General features: G+C 36.6%; 1 protein-coding gene across 5 annotated transcripts in view; it reads right to left on the bottom strand.

The window, feature by feature from the left end:
* LOC105173911 (calcium-transporting ATPase 10, plasma membrane-type) overlaps positions 77-16282 on the bottom strand; it is a 20823-nt gene continuing 4617 nt past the window's right edge. For 4 of the 5 annotated variants that reach the window (XM_011095824.2, XM_011095825.2, XM_011095823.2 and 1 more), the window contains 33 exons: positions 14928-15044; positions 14811-14850; positions 14134-14258; positions 13893-14024; positions 13698-13787; positions 11918-11987; positions 11410-11480; positions 11244-11327; positions 11047-11124; positions 10891-10965; positions 10000-10083; positions 9830-9912; positions 9627-9735; positions 9484-9539; positions 9120-9162; positions 8955-9038; positions 8715-8852; positions 7775-7840; positions 7595-7693; positions 7347-7457; positions 6912-7082; positions 6294-6353; positions 4437-4601; positions 4248-4364; positions 3686-3784; positions 2922-3059; positions 2686-2786; positions 1743-1788; positions 1495-1629; positions 994-1101; positions 826-917; positions 533-630; positions 77-443 (listed from right to left, as the gene is read on the bottom strand). In XM_011095824.2, coding sequence (XP_011094126.1) covers positions 403-443; positions 533-630; positions 826-917; positions 994-1101; positions 1495-1629; positions 1743-1788; positions 2686-2786; positions 2922-3059; positions 3686-3784; positions 4248-4364; positions 4437-4601; positions 6294-6353; positions 6912-7082; positions 7347-7457; positions 7595-7693; positions 7775-7840; positions 8715-8852; positions 8955-9038; positions 9120-9162; positions 9484-9539; positions 9627-9735; positions 9830-9912; positions 10000-10083; positions 10891-10965; positions 11047-11124; positions 11244-11327; positions 11410-11480; positions 11918-11987; positions 13698-13787; positions 13893-14024; positions 14134-14258; positions 14811-14850; positions 14928-15044 — 3126 coding nt within the window. In that variant the 3' untranslated portion in view covers positions 77-402. The remainder of the gene's footprint in view (positions 444-532; positions 631-825; positions 918-993; positions 1102-1494; positions 1630-1742; positions 1789-2685; positions 2787-2921; positions 3060-3685; positions 3785-4247; positions 4365-4436; positions 4602-6293; positions 6354-6911; positions 7083-7346; positions 7458-7594; positions 7694-7774; positions 7841-8714; positions 8853-8954; positions 9039-9119; positions 9163-9483; positions 9540-9626; positions 9736-9829; positions 9913-9999; positions 10084-10890; positions 10966-11046; positions 11125-11243; positions 11328-11409; positions 11481-11917; positions 11988-13697; positions 13788-13892; positions 14025-14133; positions 14259-14810; positions 14851-14927; positions 15045-16282) is intronic. The other variant, XM_011095826.2, reaches the window with a different exon arrangement.

Here is a 16282-nt window from a genome sequence, read left to right as displayed (position 1 = left end):
TACACATTTCATTCAGAAGTTACTAAAACGAACTGTACAAGATCCAATAGTGAAAGTTGGGGACAGAATCACTATGAGCGCAAGCAAAAATAGAACACTTTTGAGATTTAAACAATACGTACAAATATATGACATCCGTAACAGATCTTTCAATTTGAAGTATAAAAAGAGTGCCCTCAAAACGGGAAACCAGCACTGTACTAGGTATCAACAACTACCTATAGAGGCACCAAAGTATATCAACATAGTACCATTAGCTAAACAAAAACGCATTAAGAAAGGTTGATTCAACCTCAGAAAAAAGTGCAAATCCTATCAGACATTAAGATATGCAGCTCCCCATGAACCTTGACGCCTCAAAGTTAGTTATGAGTTCCATTTTGTATCTATACAAATGTTAGCCTATTCTGCAGAAACTTCTGGAGGAGGGTTTTGTCCTTTACCTGAAAACAGGAAATACATGATTTATTAACTCAAAGTGATGTGTCATTGCTGCTTAGGGGTTCATTGAGTAAAGCGCGCTCTTATTTACCACTGGGATCCTTTTGCTGATGCCTTTTCTTCGTAAAATATTCACCAAACGGTCTATCTGGTACAGGAATTAATTTTCCAACAGCAGCAAGGGGCCAGCTGGCATACAAAAAGCAGAGAACAATATCCAATATCATATACACGAATTTCATGATCGTGTGAATGCTACCATATTGTCGCAAGTTGCCGACTGATATAACCACTACTAACCACTACAAGAATAAATTCCCAATAAATAGCAAATGTGACTCAAGATCAAGCACCTTACAGAATGCTGAGAAATAGTACACTGACCTGATAAAACCAATGGCAAGAGAAACAAGCCACAATTTCCAACTAAGCCGAACTGTTGAAGTAAACTTTCCCAGGAAAAAGATAATGATAACCTGGAGCATATATAAACAAAGATGATAAGGCAATATGAAGCATGTGAGCTGCAACTATTAGCAACTAAGCAAATACCTGAAGCAACACTTCGAGACCAACTATTCCCATGAAGAGATGGTTTTTAGTTACTCCTTTCCACACATTGATTTCATCTGGCTTTCGTGCATTAAATTCATTAAATACCTATATCATAGTCATTGACAAGAAATACGTTAATACAAATTTATATGTGTCTATGTAATATACATGTATATCTAGAGAGAGATTTGGTCGTAAATAAAACAGAACTAACTAAAATTTATTAAAATTCACCATTCAAACACTAGAGAAGGATCCTTTATCTAACAAATATGTATTAGACCCACCAATATATCCGCTCTCACAAATCAAACAGGACATTCAACCAATATATGTATATGCAGACAGCCAGTTAATGCCCAGGTTGCAAGTAGAAACAAATAACATTTGCACACGTTCCTATGCATAGAGATATATAGCCTAGTTCCAGACCATAAAAAGTACAATTTTCTTTCCATGTAGCAAACTAAGAACTAATTGTTAACATTAGGAACTTACCTGACAGAAGACGAATGCATTGAATATCAGCGTATTCTTAACTTTGAAAGCATGATCACTCTTATCATGCCCCAGATTCAGGATGCTCCTTCCCCCGAAATTGAGGATTAAGAGAACAGTTACTTGATACAAAGCCTAAAATACCATCAACCACCAAGGATTATAATCACCCAAAAAATTAACAGTGTCAGCATTTAACTTTTCCGGACATCAAAATGCAATTGAATATTACGAGGAGAATGTGTTACCTGTATTAACAAATTCCTCCACATGATATTTGTTATTAGAGGTTCCCTGAAACAGCAATATCGTCTTGATCAATTTGTGCTCACTACCATTTAAATCAAATAATGCAAATAATAATACAAACGTAGAAGACAAAAGAACATGTCAAACTCTATACCATGTTTCTATCCCAGATACTAGAGGAGTAATAGTTCCCAAGGATCTGCTATCATAAGCATCACTAGTTTCACTAGGACCAATACCTCTTCTTTGAAATATTAAGTGACAGCAACAAAATCATAATGACAATATATTTACACAAGCACACAGCAAATGTATCACTAACCCCGCATTCCATTACTGGTAATCTAGTAAACTGTCCTCATGCATGAATCATCATTGGGTCCTCGCAGTCGGACTCTATTATGGATTACTGCACTTAGCGCATCTGTCCTACTTTTGGAAGCCCCTAGGTTATATCACCAGATCCTGATTCTGGTCACGATGACTGATGGAGAGAACTTTCAAGCTTAGACAAACTAGTGGCAACATAAAGCACAGTAAATGGGACTAAATGGCAGGTAAGTCGTACTAAAGTTCTTTATAAACTAGACAGGCCAAATAGATGCGCAATCGATCTTCCTGAAATCCGCTTCTCACTGCTACCTAACGACCGAAGACCAGTGTGATTTACCAAGTAACTCGATTGCCTCAAATAAACTCTAGTTACGAAGAGGAGAATCAAAAGATAGACAAAAATCAAAACAAAACATTTGAACAATGTAAAGACTCCGTTTCAAGGTTGTTGATGGCCATAGAAACCATAACAAAAGAACACACTTTACACGAATGCCAAATCCCATTTACAATTATATTTATTCTCCTGTAAGAGAGAGGATTCAACCCATAAACAAATGAGAAACCAATGTTGAGAAGTCAACAACACATATGCATAAAAAGCCTAACCTTCGACCGACTGGAGGTCTACGCATGAGGTGATCTGTAGGAGGCTCCGTGGCTAGTGCAAGAGCTCCTAGTGTGTCCATGATAAGGTTTACCCAAAGAAGCTGGAAGTACAGGAAAATAAAATTAGTTTCTGAAACACAAGAGCACACGGGCTTTTTAGACAGACGAAAGTAGACAGCAGATAGAGCACACCCATGCAAACAAGCTTGACGAAGAGGGAAAAAGAGATTACAAACCTGCACCGCATTGAGTGGAACATTACCAGAAGAAACTGCAGCCACAACATTGATAATCAGAGCTGCAACATTAACTGTAAGTTGAAATTGTATAAATTTCTGAATATTGGCATATACAGATCTACCCCATCGCACAACCTGCAATTGACATAATTAAATATTTACTGCCAACGGAAAATCGGTCTACATAAAAATTATTAACCATATAGGCAATAAAAAATTGTGACCAAAGAGATCATTGAAACTTCATTGTGCATATTTTATCAATGAATATCACATAGATCATGCAAGAGAGGTTCCACAAAAATAATGACTCGCTGAACAATTATTTGAATTAAATTATTATAGTTACGAGCCCAGTTCTAGAGCTTGGTGCCATACAAAAAGTATCTAGAGGAAATAAGATGTAGAGCCAATTGCCAAACAAGCCTGTGTCATCTCACCGGTGAGTTTAGACCAACATAAGTTTATTACAATCACAGTTAAGAATTGGTCCCACATGAGAGAGAAGAGATTCAAATTTATCCAGATTTTACAACTGCCACAAAAATGAGGGAGAGTGGAAACAACTGTGCCCTCAGAAAATATATACCAAGCAAGATATACCATATTATGATATATTGTTCTTTTAATTTCGTATATAAATTAGTAGTAACGATTTGAGAAGCATAAATCAAAACAGTTGCAATGAGTGCACCAAAAATGCCCGATGTCCTTTGCGAAGAAAAAAACTCACACTTGGCAACTTGAGATACAAAACTAACCTTTACAACGGAAGCAAAATTATCATCCAATATAATAATATCTGAACTCTCTTTTGCAACTTCTGTGCCTTGAATTCCCATTGCAAGACCAATATCAGCCTACACAATGATGGAATAGCAAACCATATCATTTGAAGTCAAGAAGAGAAAAACAAGAGAATAAAGAGAAGCAGAAGTCCTTCAGGCATATCAGCCCTGCATTTCTGGACGGCAACATCAAAATTTTGACAACCCAATAATACAAATGTTCATCCAGCAACAGTATCATCCAAATTTACTTCATATTCTGCCAAGAAAGAATTCTATACTGCTGTTTTCTAAAATATCACTAACCCATACCGTTGGTGAAAGAAATTGCTATGATCTGTGAAGTTGATAACTGATGAAAATAACAAACCCAAATGAATTGATCAAACCAAAATAACAAAAACCAAATATATGCCTGAGGAAGTGGTTCCGCAACCATGATGAATACTATTTAGATCCATGGAAGAGTGATTCACATAATCCATGAAATTCTCCTCATCTAATTAAGAGGACACAGTTCAAGTAAAAACCAGACCTCATGTAGCGCAGGAGCATCGTTAGTGCCATCTCCAGTGACAGCAACAACATGTCCTCTCTTCCTCAATGCTTGCACAAGCAAGAGTTTGTCATTGGGTGATGACCTTCCCATCACCTACCAGCAAAGTTATAATAAGAATTCGTCTGTAACACTACATTCAAGCAGCAATTTAGTTTCAGCTCATACCGAAATCTTATCAGCCACTTCTAATCTCTGTGTTTCACTCAAGTTACGAAATGTCTTTCCCTCGATAAGATTAGGCTCGGTAGCATCAGCATTTGATCCTAATATCCCGCACTCTAAAGCAATTGCCCTGGCTGTTTGTAGATTGTCTCCAGTGACCATGCGAACCTAGAAATTGTTAAGACCAATAATTAACACGATTCCATTAGTTAACAAGTAATCTGAGTATAACAAACATAATCCTATCAAATCTAAGACCAACTTTTAGGTGCCAAAAACTAGCGCTGCAATGAACAACCTAGCAGTTGGTAGATAATGGATATCTAGTAACGCATAAGGTCAATATTTATCATTTATAAGTTATCCATCAATTATACAGAAGGCTCATTCCAGATCAGATAGATTTGACCCTCAATCACACAGTATCTCCCTGTCTAGTTGAACTAGACTATCAGATAGATTGGACCCTCAATCACACAGTATCTCCCTGTCTAGTTGAACTAGAATATTGGCTTGGTTTTATTACTACATCTACAAAACTCTGTAAGAACAGGCAAAAGTAGTCTAGGAAAGTAGGTAGCAATTTTAGCAGTGGAAAGACAGAAAAAGAAGGCAATAAAAAATAAAACCAGAGAACTACTATTACAAAACTCTGTAAGAACAGGCAAAAGTAGTCTAGCAACATAGATAGCAATGTTGACAGGAGCGGAAAAGAGAAAGAAGTCAACCAGAGAAAATTAGTACACTTAATAAAATTATCTGTCTCCTAGATGCTAAGACACACCTATCTGCAGAAGAAATATAGACTTTCCGACAGCATTTAGGTTACCCAATGTCTTCAAGCCTGGTAGAACACATTCAATTGACTTCTCCAAAAGCAACATTTTGTTTGAATATGGACAAACCAAAACCATGGCCACTCCTCCCTCCACAAAAAAGAACCAAAAAGAAAGCAATGTTCTAACCTAATACCTAAGATGTATTGGGGAAGTGTCATTCTGAGGCTCAGATTACAATCTAGAGTCATTGATTGCAGAAGCACAGCACCAAGGTGCTCTGGAAAATTTTCAGCCCCCACTAAAATGGCAAAGACATACTAAAAGTATCAGCATAAAAATAAAACCAAAATTTTGTCATTCCTGGGATGCTATCAATCAAAAACTAGGCTGTAGCCAGTTTTTAAGGAAATACAACACTGATAAGCCAACAGAGCAACCCTTTCCAATGGCAGATTACAAAGAGATATTTTAGGATTGACCAGGAAAAAATATAGGGAAGGAAGAATAGAAGAGTGCCAAAATACAAATTGGCTGAGAACACAAAGTAAAAAGGAAAGCCAATGTCCTTGGGTTTGCTCATGTCATCTCAATGTTAGCTTGTCCTCTTCCATGGAAACAAATGCAGATGGGTATCAAGATGAGGGTCTTGAAATCAAACCTGTAGTCACTGTTAATTACAACGAAACCACAGAGACACCAAGCACAATTTAGTGATCCAGCTAACACAATATGATTCTGTATCTAACCAGTCAACTTTTCAGTACAAGATCTGATTCATCTGAAACTAAATTTCTCTGCTTCAGCTTTGTCCGACTTATGTTTGAACCAGAGATCAGCACGCATGATTCTAGAACTATCAACATATTCGAAACAGCTTATCTCGACACGATTTAAAAAACTACAAATACTTCTTCTATCGGCATTTCCCAGCAAACAGCAATGGACAAGATGACAGAGAGAGAAAAGAAATTCAAAAATCACAGATCAAGATATTAAAGAGATGCTCGAACCAAAAGAAACATAAAGCAAGGAATATTATGCCCTCATGCATGCATATGCAAATAATCATGGATGTACAAACCTTAACACCAGCATTAATGCATAATTGAACCGCATCTCTCACAAATGGCCGACAAGGATCCTACATCAGAAATACGTAAAGTCCCATTAGAAGTAGTATTTCATCATAAAAACAGAATACGCAGAAGATGGTAATTTCTCTGAAAGGATTGACGAAAAGAAAAACAAACTCAAAAGATGATGTTATGAGCAAAAAAACAACAAAGATAATAAGGGCAGCGGTCACACCAGAAGGAAAACTTAAGACAATAAAGCAGATCGAGTTAACTTCTAGAAATAAACTCAAATAGGCAAACCGCAAACAAAGACAGGAGATGACGGTGTGAAGGATATGTTGGAAGAAGCCTGTTTCACTGCTATAAACTCAACATAGAACCATTCAAACATTTTGCTAAGCTGTTAGTGGTTGTTCTAGTCATGATACAGATGCACATAATCATCCAGAGAAAACGACATCAACAGATATACACAGAGGACCATGACACACTGAATCCCTCCTTTTTAACTTGTTGGTAAAACCATTTCCATATAATGTTGAGGATTCCAAATGATAAACCTTCCATCCCTACAGAGAAGTTGAACCAGCTTAAGATATCAAATTAAAACAAGTCATAAGCACCTTGATGCCAACAATCGCGAGCAAAATGAGGTCTCCCTCAGGTAGCTGCCAATTTTCTAGTTCCTCATCACTAGTTGGAACTTCATCCTTTTCACAAATCCTATAGGCAATGGCAACACAGCGCAAACTCCGTGCAGCCATATCTTCAATTGCCTTCTTAAAAAGTGATAACTGCACAAAAATAAATTTGCTCAACAGTTGTATGAAATAAACAATTTCCAGATAATATTAGTACTTGAAAGATGAAGATGTTATTGTCTTCATCATTAGACAACTAATCAAGGTCAAAAATAGGCAACATAACTTCCTCACAACCAGTGCGCTACTCAGAACACATCATTCTTGTCAACTAGAAAGAAATTATTTTATAGCTAACAGAGTTTGAGGAAGGACGTCAGTTCAAGAAATAGTTTATGGAAACTATTAGCAACAAACCTTATCTTCATCCATCTGAACCACACTATCATCAGGATCAATATAACTCGTACAAGAAGCAAGGACTATTTCGGCAGCACCTTTCCAGTGAACACGAATTTCAGAATCCGACTGTCAAACCAACAAAATTTGTTCATAAGAATCTAATACTAATAACGATATGATGCTAAGAGAGTACTGTCTCATTCTGCAAGACAAAAAGAGAAAATAACTAAAAATTATACCATATCAATAAATCCTAAAATTACCCGTTTAACAGCAACACCACCTCGCTTTTTCTCAGAGTTAAAAGGGAAAGCATGAATTATCTCTGATTCTGATCGGGCACCACTAAAATCCATCCCAAGCTACAAGACAAAAGATCGAATAAAATAAAGTCGCAAAGCAAACAACACTCTATGCCAAGAAAATAAAAATAATTGCATTACATTTAGTCCCCACTGCAGAATGGCCTTCTCTGTGGGTGATCCAGAAACCTCCAGAGCTCCACCACCCTATCAAAGACCAGACACAGAAAGTAACAATTTTAGCACATAACTACAAGCAAGAAAGAGATGACATCAGTGATACTGCTGTCATATAGTCATCCCTTAATAGATGACGAGCAATTTGACCAAGGTGTTTTTATGCACCAAAGCTGCTCCCCCTATACAGCATCAAGTCTTCAATAAATACGCAATCAGTGATTCATATTACCTATTCCCATCAGTAACCATCTAGTCCTCAAAATGGTGAAAGCACAAAACAAGGTGATTGCAACAATAGATATAACCGAACAAACAAATATCCACCATAGTTGAGAACAATGATTTAAGCAGTGACGGATCTAGTGAGAAGAACTGCTACATCAAATGTAACAATATATGCTTGCATAACATGAGATGACTATGATTTCTTCTTAGAAAGAAATATAAAACCAAGGACTTGCAGCCTTCTGCTCTTCCTATTGAGTAAACTACTTGCATAAAATCATTACTATTTTATATCTGTCAGATAACACACAATTTTAATTTACAACCAATCTATTGCAAAACTGGCAAAACTACCCCATAACAGAAGTATATTTGTCAGAAACACAGCTGCTAATAGCATTACAAATTTACAATACACTAAAATTATTATTCGCAGAAAGCAAGACCAAAATAGCAGAAAGTACTCACCACACACAAACATTTATTACATAATTTCACGCCATTGCATCATAAAAACGACCAAAAAGAAAAAAAAAAAGGAAAGGCCATCATAACCCAAGGGCCTAAGCAAGACATCATAACACAATTAAATACTACAAGCACATCTTCCATTAATCTCAGTTAGAATACGTACACCTTAAGCAATCATATAATCCAATATTCTGCTGTAAAGTACCTCAGGCACAAATACACTTCCAGTGGTGTTTTGTGCGACGCCTTCAACAAGTAAAGATATAACACTAGGAGGAAGAAGAGACTTATTGTCAGGTGGATCAATTTTCTTCCCGCAAGCATATGCCTCAACCACCGTCATCTATATAAGATCACAAAGTAATATATCTTACAATAAATAATAAATATGCAAGATTCTCCAGTAATCCAAAGTAGAGGGATTAGAATGAAAGCTGATGAGCACCTGATTCAGAGTTAGGGTCCCAGTTTTATCACTGCAAATGGTAGTTGCAGAACCCATTGTTTCACAGGCTGATAGCCTCCTGACCTGCGGTCAAAAGACAATAAGAAAAGTTAAAGAAAAAGGAACATAATAGCTGTGACTTTCATCTATAGTAAGTAGACATACCAATGCCTTATCAGCCATCATTTTTCTCATTGAATAAGCAAGCCTACAAGCAGACATACAGTACAGAAGTCAAAATTGAAGAAAGAAATGCACTCTTATACAACATCCGCATGGCTACAAATAGTGGCAACTTATTGCATCCAGCAATAAAACTCAAATGTCCTCAATCTAAATGGACGGTTGAAGTGGGATTATGTGATGTGTGCAATGAAGCAGCTGACAGTGTGTTATTCGTGAGTCATGGACAAGATGCTAAATTCAACTAGAAAAGAAATACAAAATTCCACAAGATCACCATCTTATAGAAATCCAGGTAATGACAAGCACAGGATCTGCAAGGGGACTGATAATAAGATAGACTTACGTCAGAGTAACAGCCAAGGGAAGACCCTCTGGTACTGCAACAACTACAATGGTCACCTAGAGTTTCACCAACATCAATCAATATTCGAAAGATGGGCACACACTAAAAATAGTATTCATATAATAATCCAATGGTGTACATACTGCAACAGTGAATATCTTTATGAAGCCATCAATCGCATCACCAACTTTAGTCTTCCCAGCTGTGAATTGGACAGTGCCATCAGGATTTTTGGTATGCCCAGTAAAAAACCTAGCAGATTATACAAGTTAAATTTTCTGTGTATCATCTTCTTGACAAAAAATTAGAACAAAATAATCCATGGATCATGCCAATATAGAGCTACCTGGCGACGAGGATTATCAGAACTGCTACTGCTACGGCAAGACCAACTATACCAATAAATGTAGCGACACCATTTAATCGTACCTGAACTCAGTAATATGTAAACCTCAAGATCAGAAGCCCACCACCAAGCAAACCTTATGAATGATCAAAATTCACAAAAAGAAAAACCTGCAATGGTGTTTCTTCGCCATTATCCTCTGATATGCTGGCCATAAGTAATCCCCACTCTGTATTTATTCCAACACTTGTTACCTGGGAGATGAGTAACAGTCCAACCTATTATGAGCTACCACGTAAAAGTGTACAGATAGATATGGTAACTCGTTGTATGTTAATTAACAGTGGACATCATCCACAAAATACATGCACTTTCTTGGTCTAAAAGCTATAAGCAATCAGAACAATTTATAAACTTCACAAGCACGTCTCTTACCATTAAGCACTTAGCTATTAGGAGATACAAGTATCAATTTCTAAGACAAATAGCATTCTATCAAACAGAAAGTTACATCAAAAGCGGCAAACATTACAAAAGAATCAGATCCTCATTCGCTGCAGGCAACAAGTCCTCATCAACTGCAAAATTCCTTTTCTTTTTGTTCCATTGTGCGGCTCCAGTCGTATTCCATGAAACCACTTTGGGTATTAACTAGTAATTTAAAGAATTTACATATCCCTTGCCAAATGAAATAAGCCTGTGACAACATTAGGATTACCTACTACAACAATTTGTTAATTACACACACACACACACAGGGCTTGCATCCGTAAAGAATAAGTTATTAAAAATTTTCAAATGCAGAAATGGATTTGACTCAAACACAGGCCAAGTGTGCAACTATGAAGGACCACAACATAGATGAGCAACAACGAAAATTGATGTTCTCTACATACAAGGCAGACAGACTCTATGAACACTCAACACTTACCACATTCAAGAACTGTTGACATCGAATAAACAAATAACAAAACAAAATAATGTACTTTCCACACCTTTACTGTTATAGATTTGACAGAAAAATTCCCAGTTAAACATTCAGATGATGATAGAAATATTACCAGCATGCTGCCATATCCGTCAGCAACCTTGCATCCCGACATAAGAAAGGGTGCTTTTGTTGAGTCCTTATGAACCTACAAACCACAATTAATTTGAATTAGAGTAATGGACACAGTGACCACTGAAAGATACAGCATATTGTCTCCTGAGCTCACAATTTTACTCTCGCCAGTCATACTTGATTCATCAATTGAAAGGGAGTGACCAGAGATTACAAGCCCATCTGCAGGTACCTGAACACATCTAAATCAATCAAAATCAAAAAGATTCACCCGTCTCTTCAATTCCAGCATTCTGAAAACCTGCCCAGAAAAAGGAAAGGAATGATATTGACATTGCTTCTTGCCATCACCTGATCACCAATTTTGAGAGGCACAACATCCCCAACAACTATATCAAATATCGAGACCTTGATTCTACGCCCACCCCTAACAACCTGCAAACATTACCAAGGGATGTAAGCAAAAAATAGAAAGAAAAGCACATGGTGAAATACTTCTGGACTGCATTACACCTACCTCCATCTGTATGTTCTGCTTCTCCTCATTCAAGTTTTGGAATTGAAGAGACTGTTTGTAATCGCTGACAGCTGCAGAAGATTTTAATGAACATCTTGTAACTAGTTAAGCTGACAGCACTAAAGCCATTACACACAACATTTCAAACAAGTAGACAAACAAACCAACTTTAAACATTCTTGAGGGGGATTCTTTGTTTTTGGAAATTTTTGTCCTCCAATTAATAGAGAATTTTGTACATCTCAGTTTCAACCAACAAGGAAATTAGGCCTTCTACAGTTTGTTAAATGGCTTCTCTGTAATTTATTGTAATTCTTAAAGTAAGAATTGACACGTGAAAATAATAGGCCCATAAAGCACATCCAGCGCATCAAATATATTAAAAAGGAGAAAATAAAACAAGCTTCAGAGACGCACATATATAAAGCACCAATACTATCACAAACAGGTGATGCACTTGCAACCAGCAAAATATAAAAGATCAAATCATACTACAAGACAGAAATACCTGTAAATATAATGACTATAAGAACTGCCAAGGCAATGCTTCCTCCATCATACCAACCTTCTTTTATTCCCTAAAAATGAGAACAAGCATTGACTGGAACCATTAAATATGAAACAGTAAAAAAGAAAAAAGAAAAAAAGAGCAACACAAGCCTCGATGCATTTTCCCTGTACTACCCAACAGCATGGCCTAAACCCTTTATGCCTAACGCACAAGCATGATATCACATGTTTTAAGAATCCTTTTTTGAATTTGAGCTACACTATATAAAGTGATAATTACCTAGAGAACCAAAAAGGATTTGCAACGCATAGAACTTTATACTGTTTTATACTATTCACACTAAGAGCCACCAAGTAAATTTCCAATAAAAATTCCCCAACTTCAGATGCCCTTGTCCCGAAAACAAAATTTGTCCCATTCTAAACAACCACTAGAAACCTAATTTTGCTACTGGACACTCTTGTCTTTGTGTTTAACCATGTTTTTCTAGAATAGAAAACAACCTTTTCTTTCATGTTCATGTGTGTATGCAGGTGATGGATCTGGTACATACTAACACAATAGCCTATGGATCTAAATGTAATGTTTTCACCTTAAATAAAAGTCTGAACTAAATTTACCGATTAAGAATTTTCTTTCTTTTTACTTCATTTCGCCTTTTCACCACCTATAAGTACGTTACAATTTTCATTTATTTTTATTTCGTTCATTTGTATGATTGTTGCTCCTCTCAACTTAAATAGAGATTTCCAAGTTCTAATTAGATATGCATTTTCTCTCGACAATCAAATTTTCAATTCATGAGTTGCAATTGGCAAGTCATAAGACAAATGAGTCTCATTTGTTGAAACTAATTCAAACTAGAGACATTTCTTCCAACTTTGAAAGGATAATGAAAAAGATTTACTTTTACACTTTCTTGGGATACTCTGGTCTATATTCAAATATCACATGCACCCTCATCTATTTTCTATTATTGGGAGATCTATTAAAGAAATGTTTCTTTAACTTATTTTCCTTTTATTTTCTTTCCTTTTTCACCCTATTTCAACCAGAGGCCCAAGCAGAATCGATGCCACTCCTGACTCCTCTGTCAATAACAGGGAACTCCGATAAGTGCAAGCTTTCCTCTCTTATCAGTGGTCGTCGCTCACCCACTAAAAAACCCAGCCTCCCATCCTTACTCCACACCACAAAATCAAGCCCTCCTTGCAACTAGAGCAGGCCACCCCAGCCCCGTCTGAGAAATTAAGGAATAGGACGTACCTCATGAGGTGTTTAGGTAATCATTCCTAATATATACTTGCTAAGTAGGAATCCTAACTCACTTTATGACACTAAAGGAAAGTGAATCTCTCAAAATTTATCACTTTATTATATCATTAAAAGTTCAACTTGCGTGAGGAAAACAATCAATCCTGTGGAGACATGGTTAGTCACCAAACACCTCATTCACTAAAAAAGTTGACATGGCCAGCTCGTTCTTGATTCAGTCAAATCTATCAACTCTTACTCCAACCTTGAAATAATACCCCCCAAAACAATGCAATGAAATACAAAAGTGGTAAAGAATATTCCCCGAAGCCCAAGAACACTGCTCTAGCAAACTGAGAGAAAAAACCATTGCGAAATAAGAGGAAAAAAGTTGCATACAGCAGATGTTGCACCAACTACAGAATGTTCTACCTTTACTTGACAATAGTGTTAAACACAACTTCATTTATATTCTATAATCTCAAAGTTTAAGACTTCCAAATAATCTCTACTTAATCTTTACCTCAGTCTTTATGCCCAGCGCTAAGGAAGCGGCTGCAGCGACCATCAAGATGATCAGTGTGGTATCTCGACAAGCTTCCCAAACAAACCTCTGTAACGTAAAGCAAAGTATAAGAACCTCCAAATTGTAACTATGAATGTAGCCTATTGATGTTACAAAAGGATTGCATTAATAAAAGGATTCATCAATGCTCACCCAGAAACTCCGCCCTTTCTTCCGAGGATATGTGTTCGATCCAAAAGCTTTCTTGCGCTCTATGAGGTCAGCCTCATCTCCAGGTGCCCCTTTCTCCAAATTTGTCTTTAACTTCTCAGCAACTCCTTTGACCTGATGCAAAGAGTAAAGGGGAATAAATCAGGACATGGAATATCGACACAAGATCATGAAAGTCGAGTGATCAAGACTGAGTAATATGTAGATGCAATTGTGAACCTACCCCTCCATTTTGTTGCAGAAGAGAGAGATCGTGCTCCCTGGACATAGAAACTAATTCCTCTGCGCTGATACCAAAATCACCAAATCGAGTTGGGCTTGAGGGTGGTAACTTTGTAGATCCTGGAACTAAAATGCAGGTGATTAAAAATCAGATAATCATGCTAATGAAGACAAGCAAGAATCTGAACTGATGCTCCAAAAAAAAAAAAAAAGGAATAATGCAACAACAAATACTAAAAAACTGTTGACAAGAAAACAAAGAAAAATCAGATAATCATGCTAATGAAGACAAGCAAGAATCTGAACTGATGCTCCAAAAAAAAAAAAAAAGGAATAATGCAACAACAAATACTAAAAAACTGTTGACAAGAAAACAAAGAATGATATGAACATATATGCAACCATAAACACTGAACAAAATGTACACATTCCCAAGCAAATTGAACAAAATCAGAAAAATTAATATTCCACCATTTACTGGTTTATCATCACAGAACCAACAATCACAAGCTCCAGCAAGGAAATGATAAGAAAAAACGCTAGTTATGCACCATGCTCAATTGGTAGGGACAAGGTCAAGAGGATGTTTCATTGCATAACCCGTCACTTGATACTACAATTTCCATAGAAGATTACTTGATGCAGAATTAATATCTAAACTGCGTCAAAGAGAATTACCTTTCACTCCTTGCCCAGCCGCTTGGAAAAGAACAGCAGCCTGCCCAAAAAATTATTAGTTAACAGTCAACTTCTTTAACCAAAGACGATTCAATTAAGAATGAGAAATATACACACCCGAATGACTTGAGCATGCATTCTAATCTTAGCAATCAATTGCTTCTTTTCTTCTTCTTTCTTCAAATCCAATGTATACCGAAATCTCCGAGAAGCATTTAGTACAAGCGCAGCTTGCTGGGACGAAACAAGAAATCATTCGAGAAAAAAGATTAAGTGACCCCAATACCAACCATTAGCACAGATAATAATAAAAAAAAGAACACAAAATTCTCCAGATACAACATAATTCTTCCAGAATGTATACCAGTATTAGTCTAAAAGACAACTAAAAAATGGTGACTATATACGGTTCCCTAGATGTACAAATCGTATTTACATGCAAGAATCAGCCAATCATCAAGCCTCCCCAATTGACCAACCGCAGCCACTTCAACTGCTGGCCGACGTTTCTTTCTGCACTAAGCGTGCTTATTTGTAATTTATATTAAATTACAGGGTCCTGGATAATTCTCATCTTGTCAAACTTAGCAGCTGGAGGACTTGGAGAAGAACATCACGTGGGGGACACTATTCAAGAGCCAATAACTGCAAAGTCATATGTTGCTAGAAAGCAGCTGATATAGTCAGTTTCTAATGAAAAGGCGAGAACATTTAAGATATCAAAAAATAGTACAAAACCATCACTATCACAAAATTTGAAAGTCAAAAATTCGATTTAAGACTGAAGAATTACTTTTTATCTACACAAACACATAATCGGAATTCTAAAAGTGGTTTCCATCAATTGCCAGCTAATAAGAGCTTTATACATAACCAGCATTGCAACTTTTGACAAGCATCAACATTTGATTTAATGATATTGACCAGGCACTTCATTAAGATTTGAAAGGTGCAGTGATCAATTTCTCATTAAACAAAACAAGAAAAGAAGTAAATGGGGCTTAGTAGAGGCATTTCACTTGTGTGTGTGTCTAAGTGTCATGATTGGATGGCATTTGCTAAGACAATAACCTGAAAACATAATGGGTTACTCAACCTAATGATGGTCAAGCTCAATGTCTTTAGAATGTTAATGCATAATAGAGCAACTTGTAGCAAGCAGATTACTTAGGCGCATTTATCGCCTTATGAAACAAGCCAAGAAAAACAAAAAGGATGAATTGTCCAATAAGTTACAGTAGAACATATATGGGTTTTCCCAATTTCCAACTCAACCATATATCAAACATTTTGATCCTTAAACTAAAACAAACAATCACAAAGACAACGAAAAATATCGCCCCATTACCCACAACATGGATGAAGGAAGCATAGTGAAGCAGAATATTTTTGCATATCTATTTTGACAAGATTATTTTGCATAACATATAACCTAGGTTAAGCATTGCAACTAGCAGCCAATTTTAACACAG

This window comes from Sesamum indicum, linkage group LG11 (assembly GCF_000512975.1).
Source record: "Sesamum indicum cultivar Zhongzhi No. 13 linkage group LG11, S_indicum_v1.0, whole genome shotgun sequence".
Lineage (NCBI taxonomy): Eukaryota > Viridiplantae > Streptophyta > Magnoliopsida > Lamiales > Pedaliaceae > Sesamum > Sesamum indicum.
This window is presented reverse-complemented; position numbering and strand designations above follow the sequence as displayed.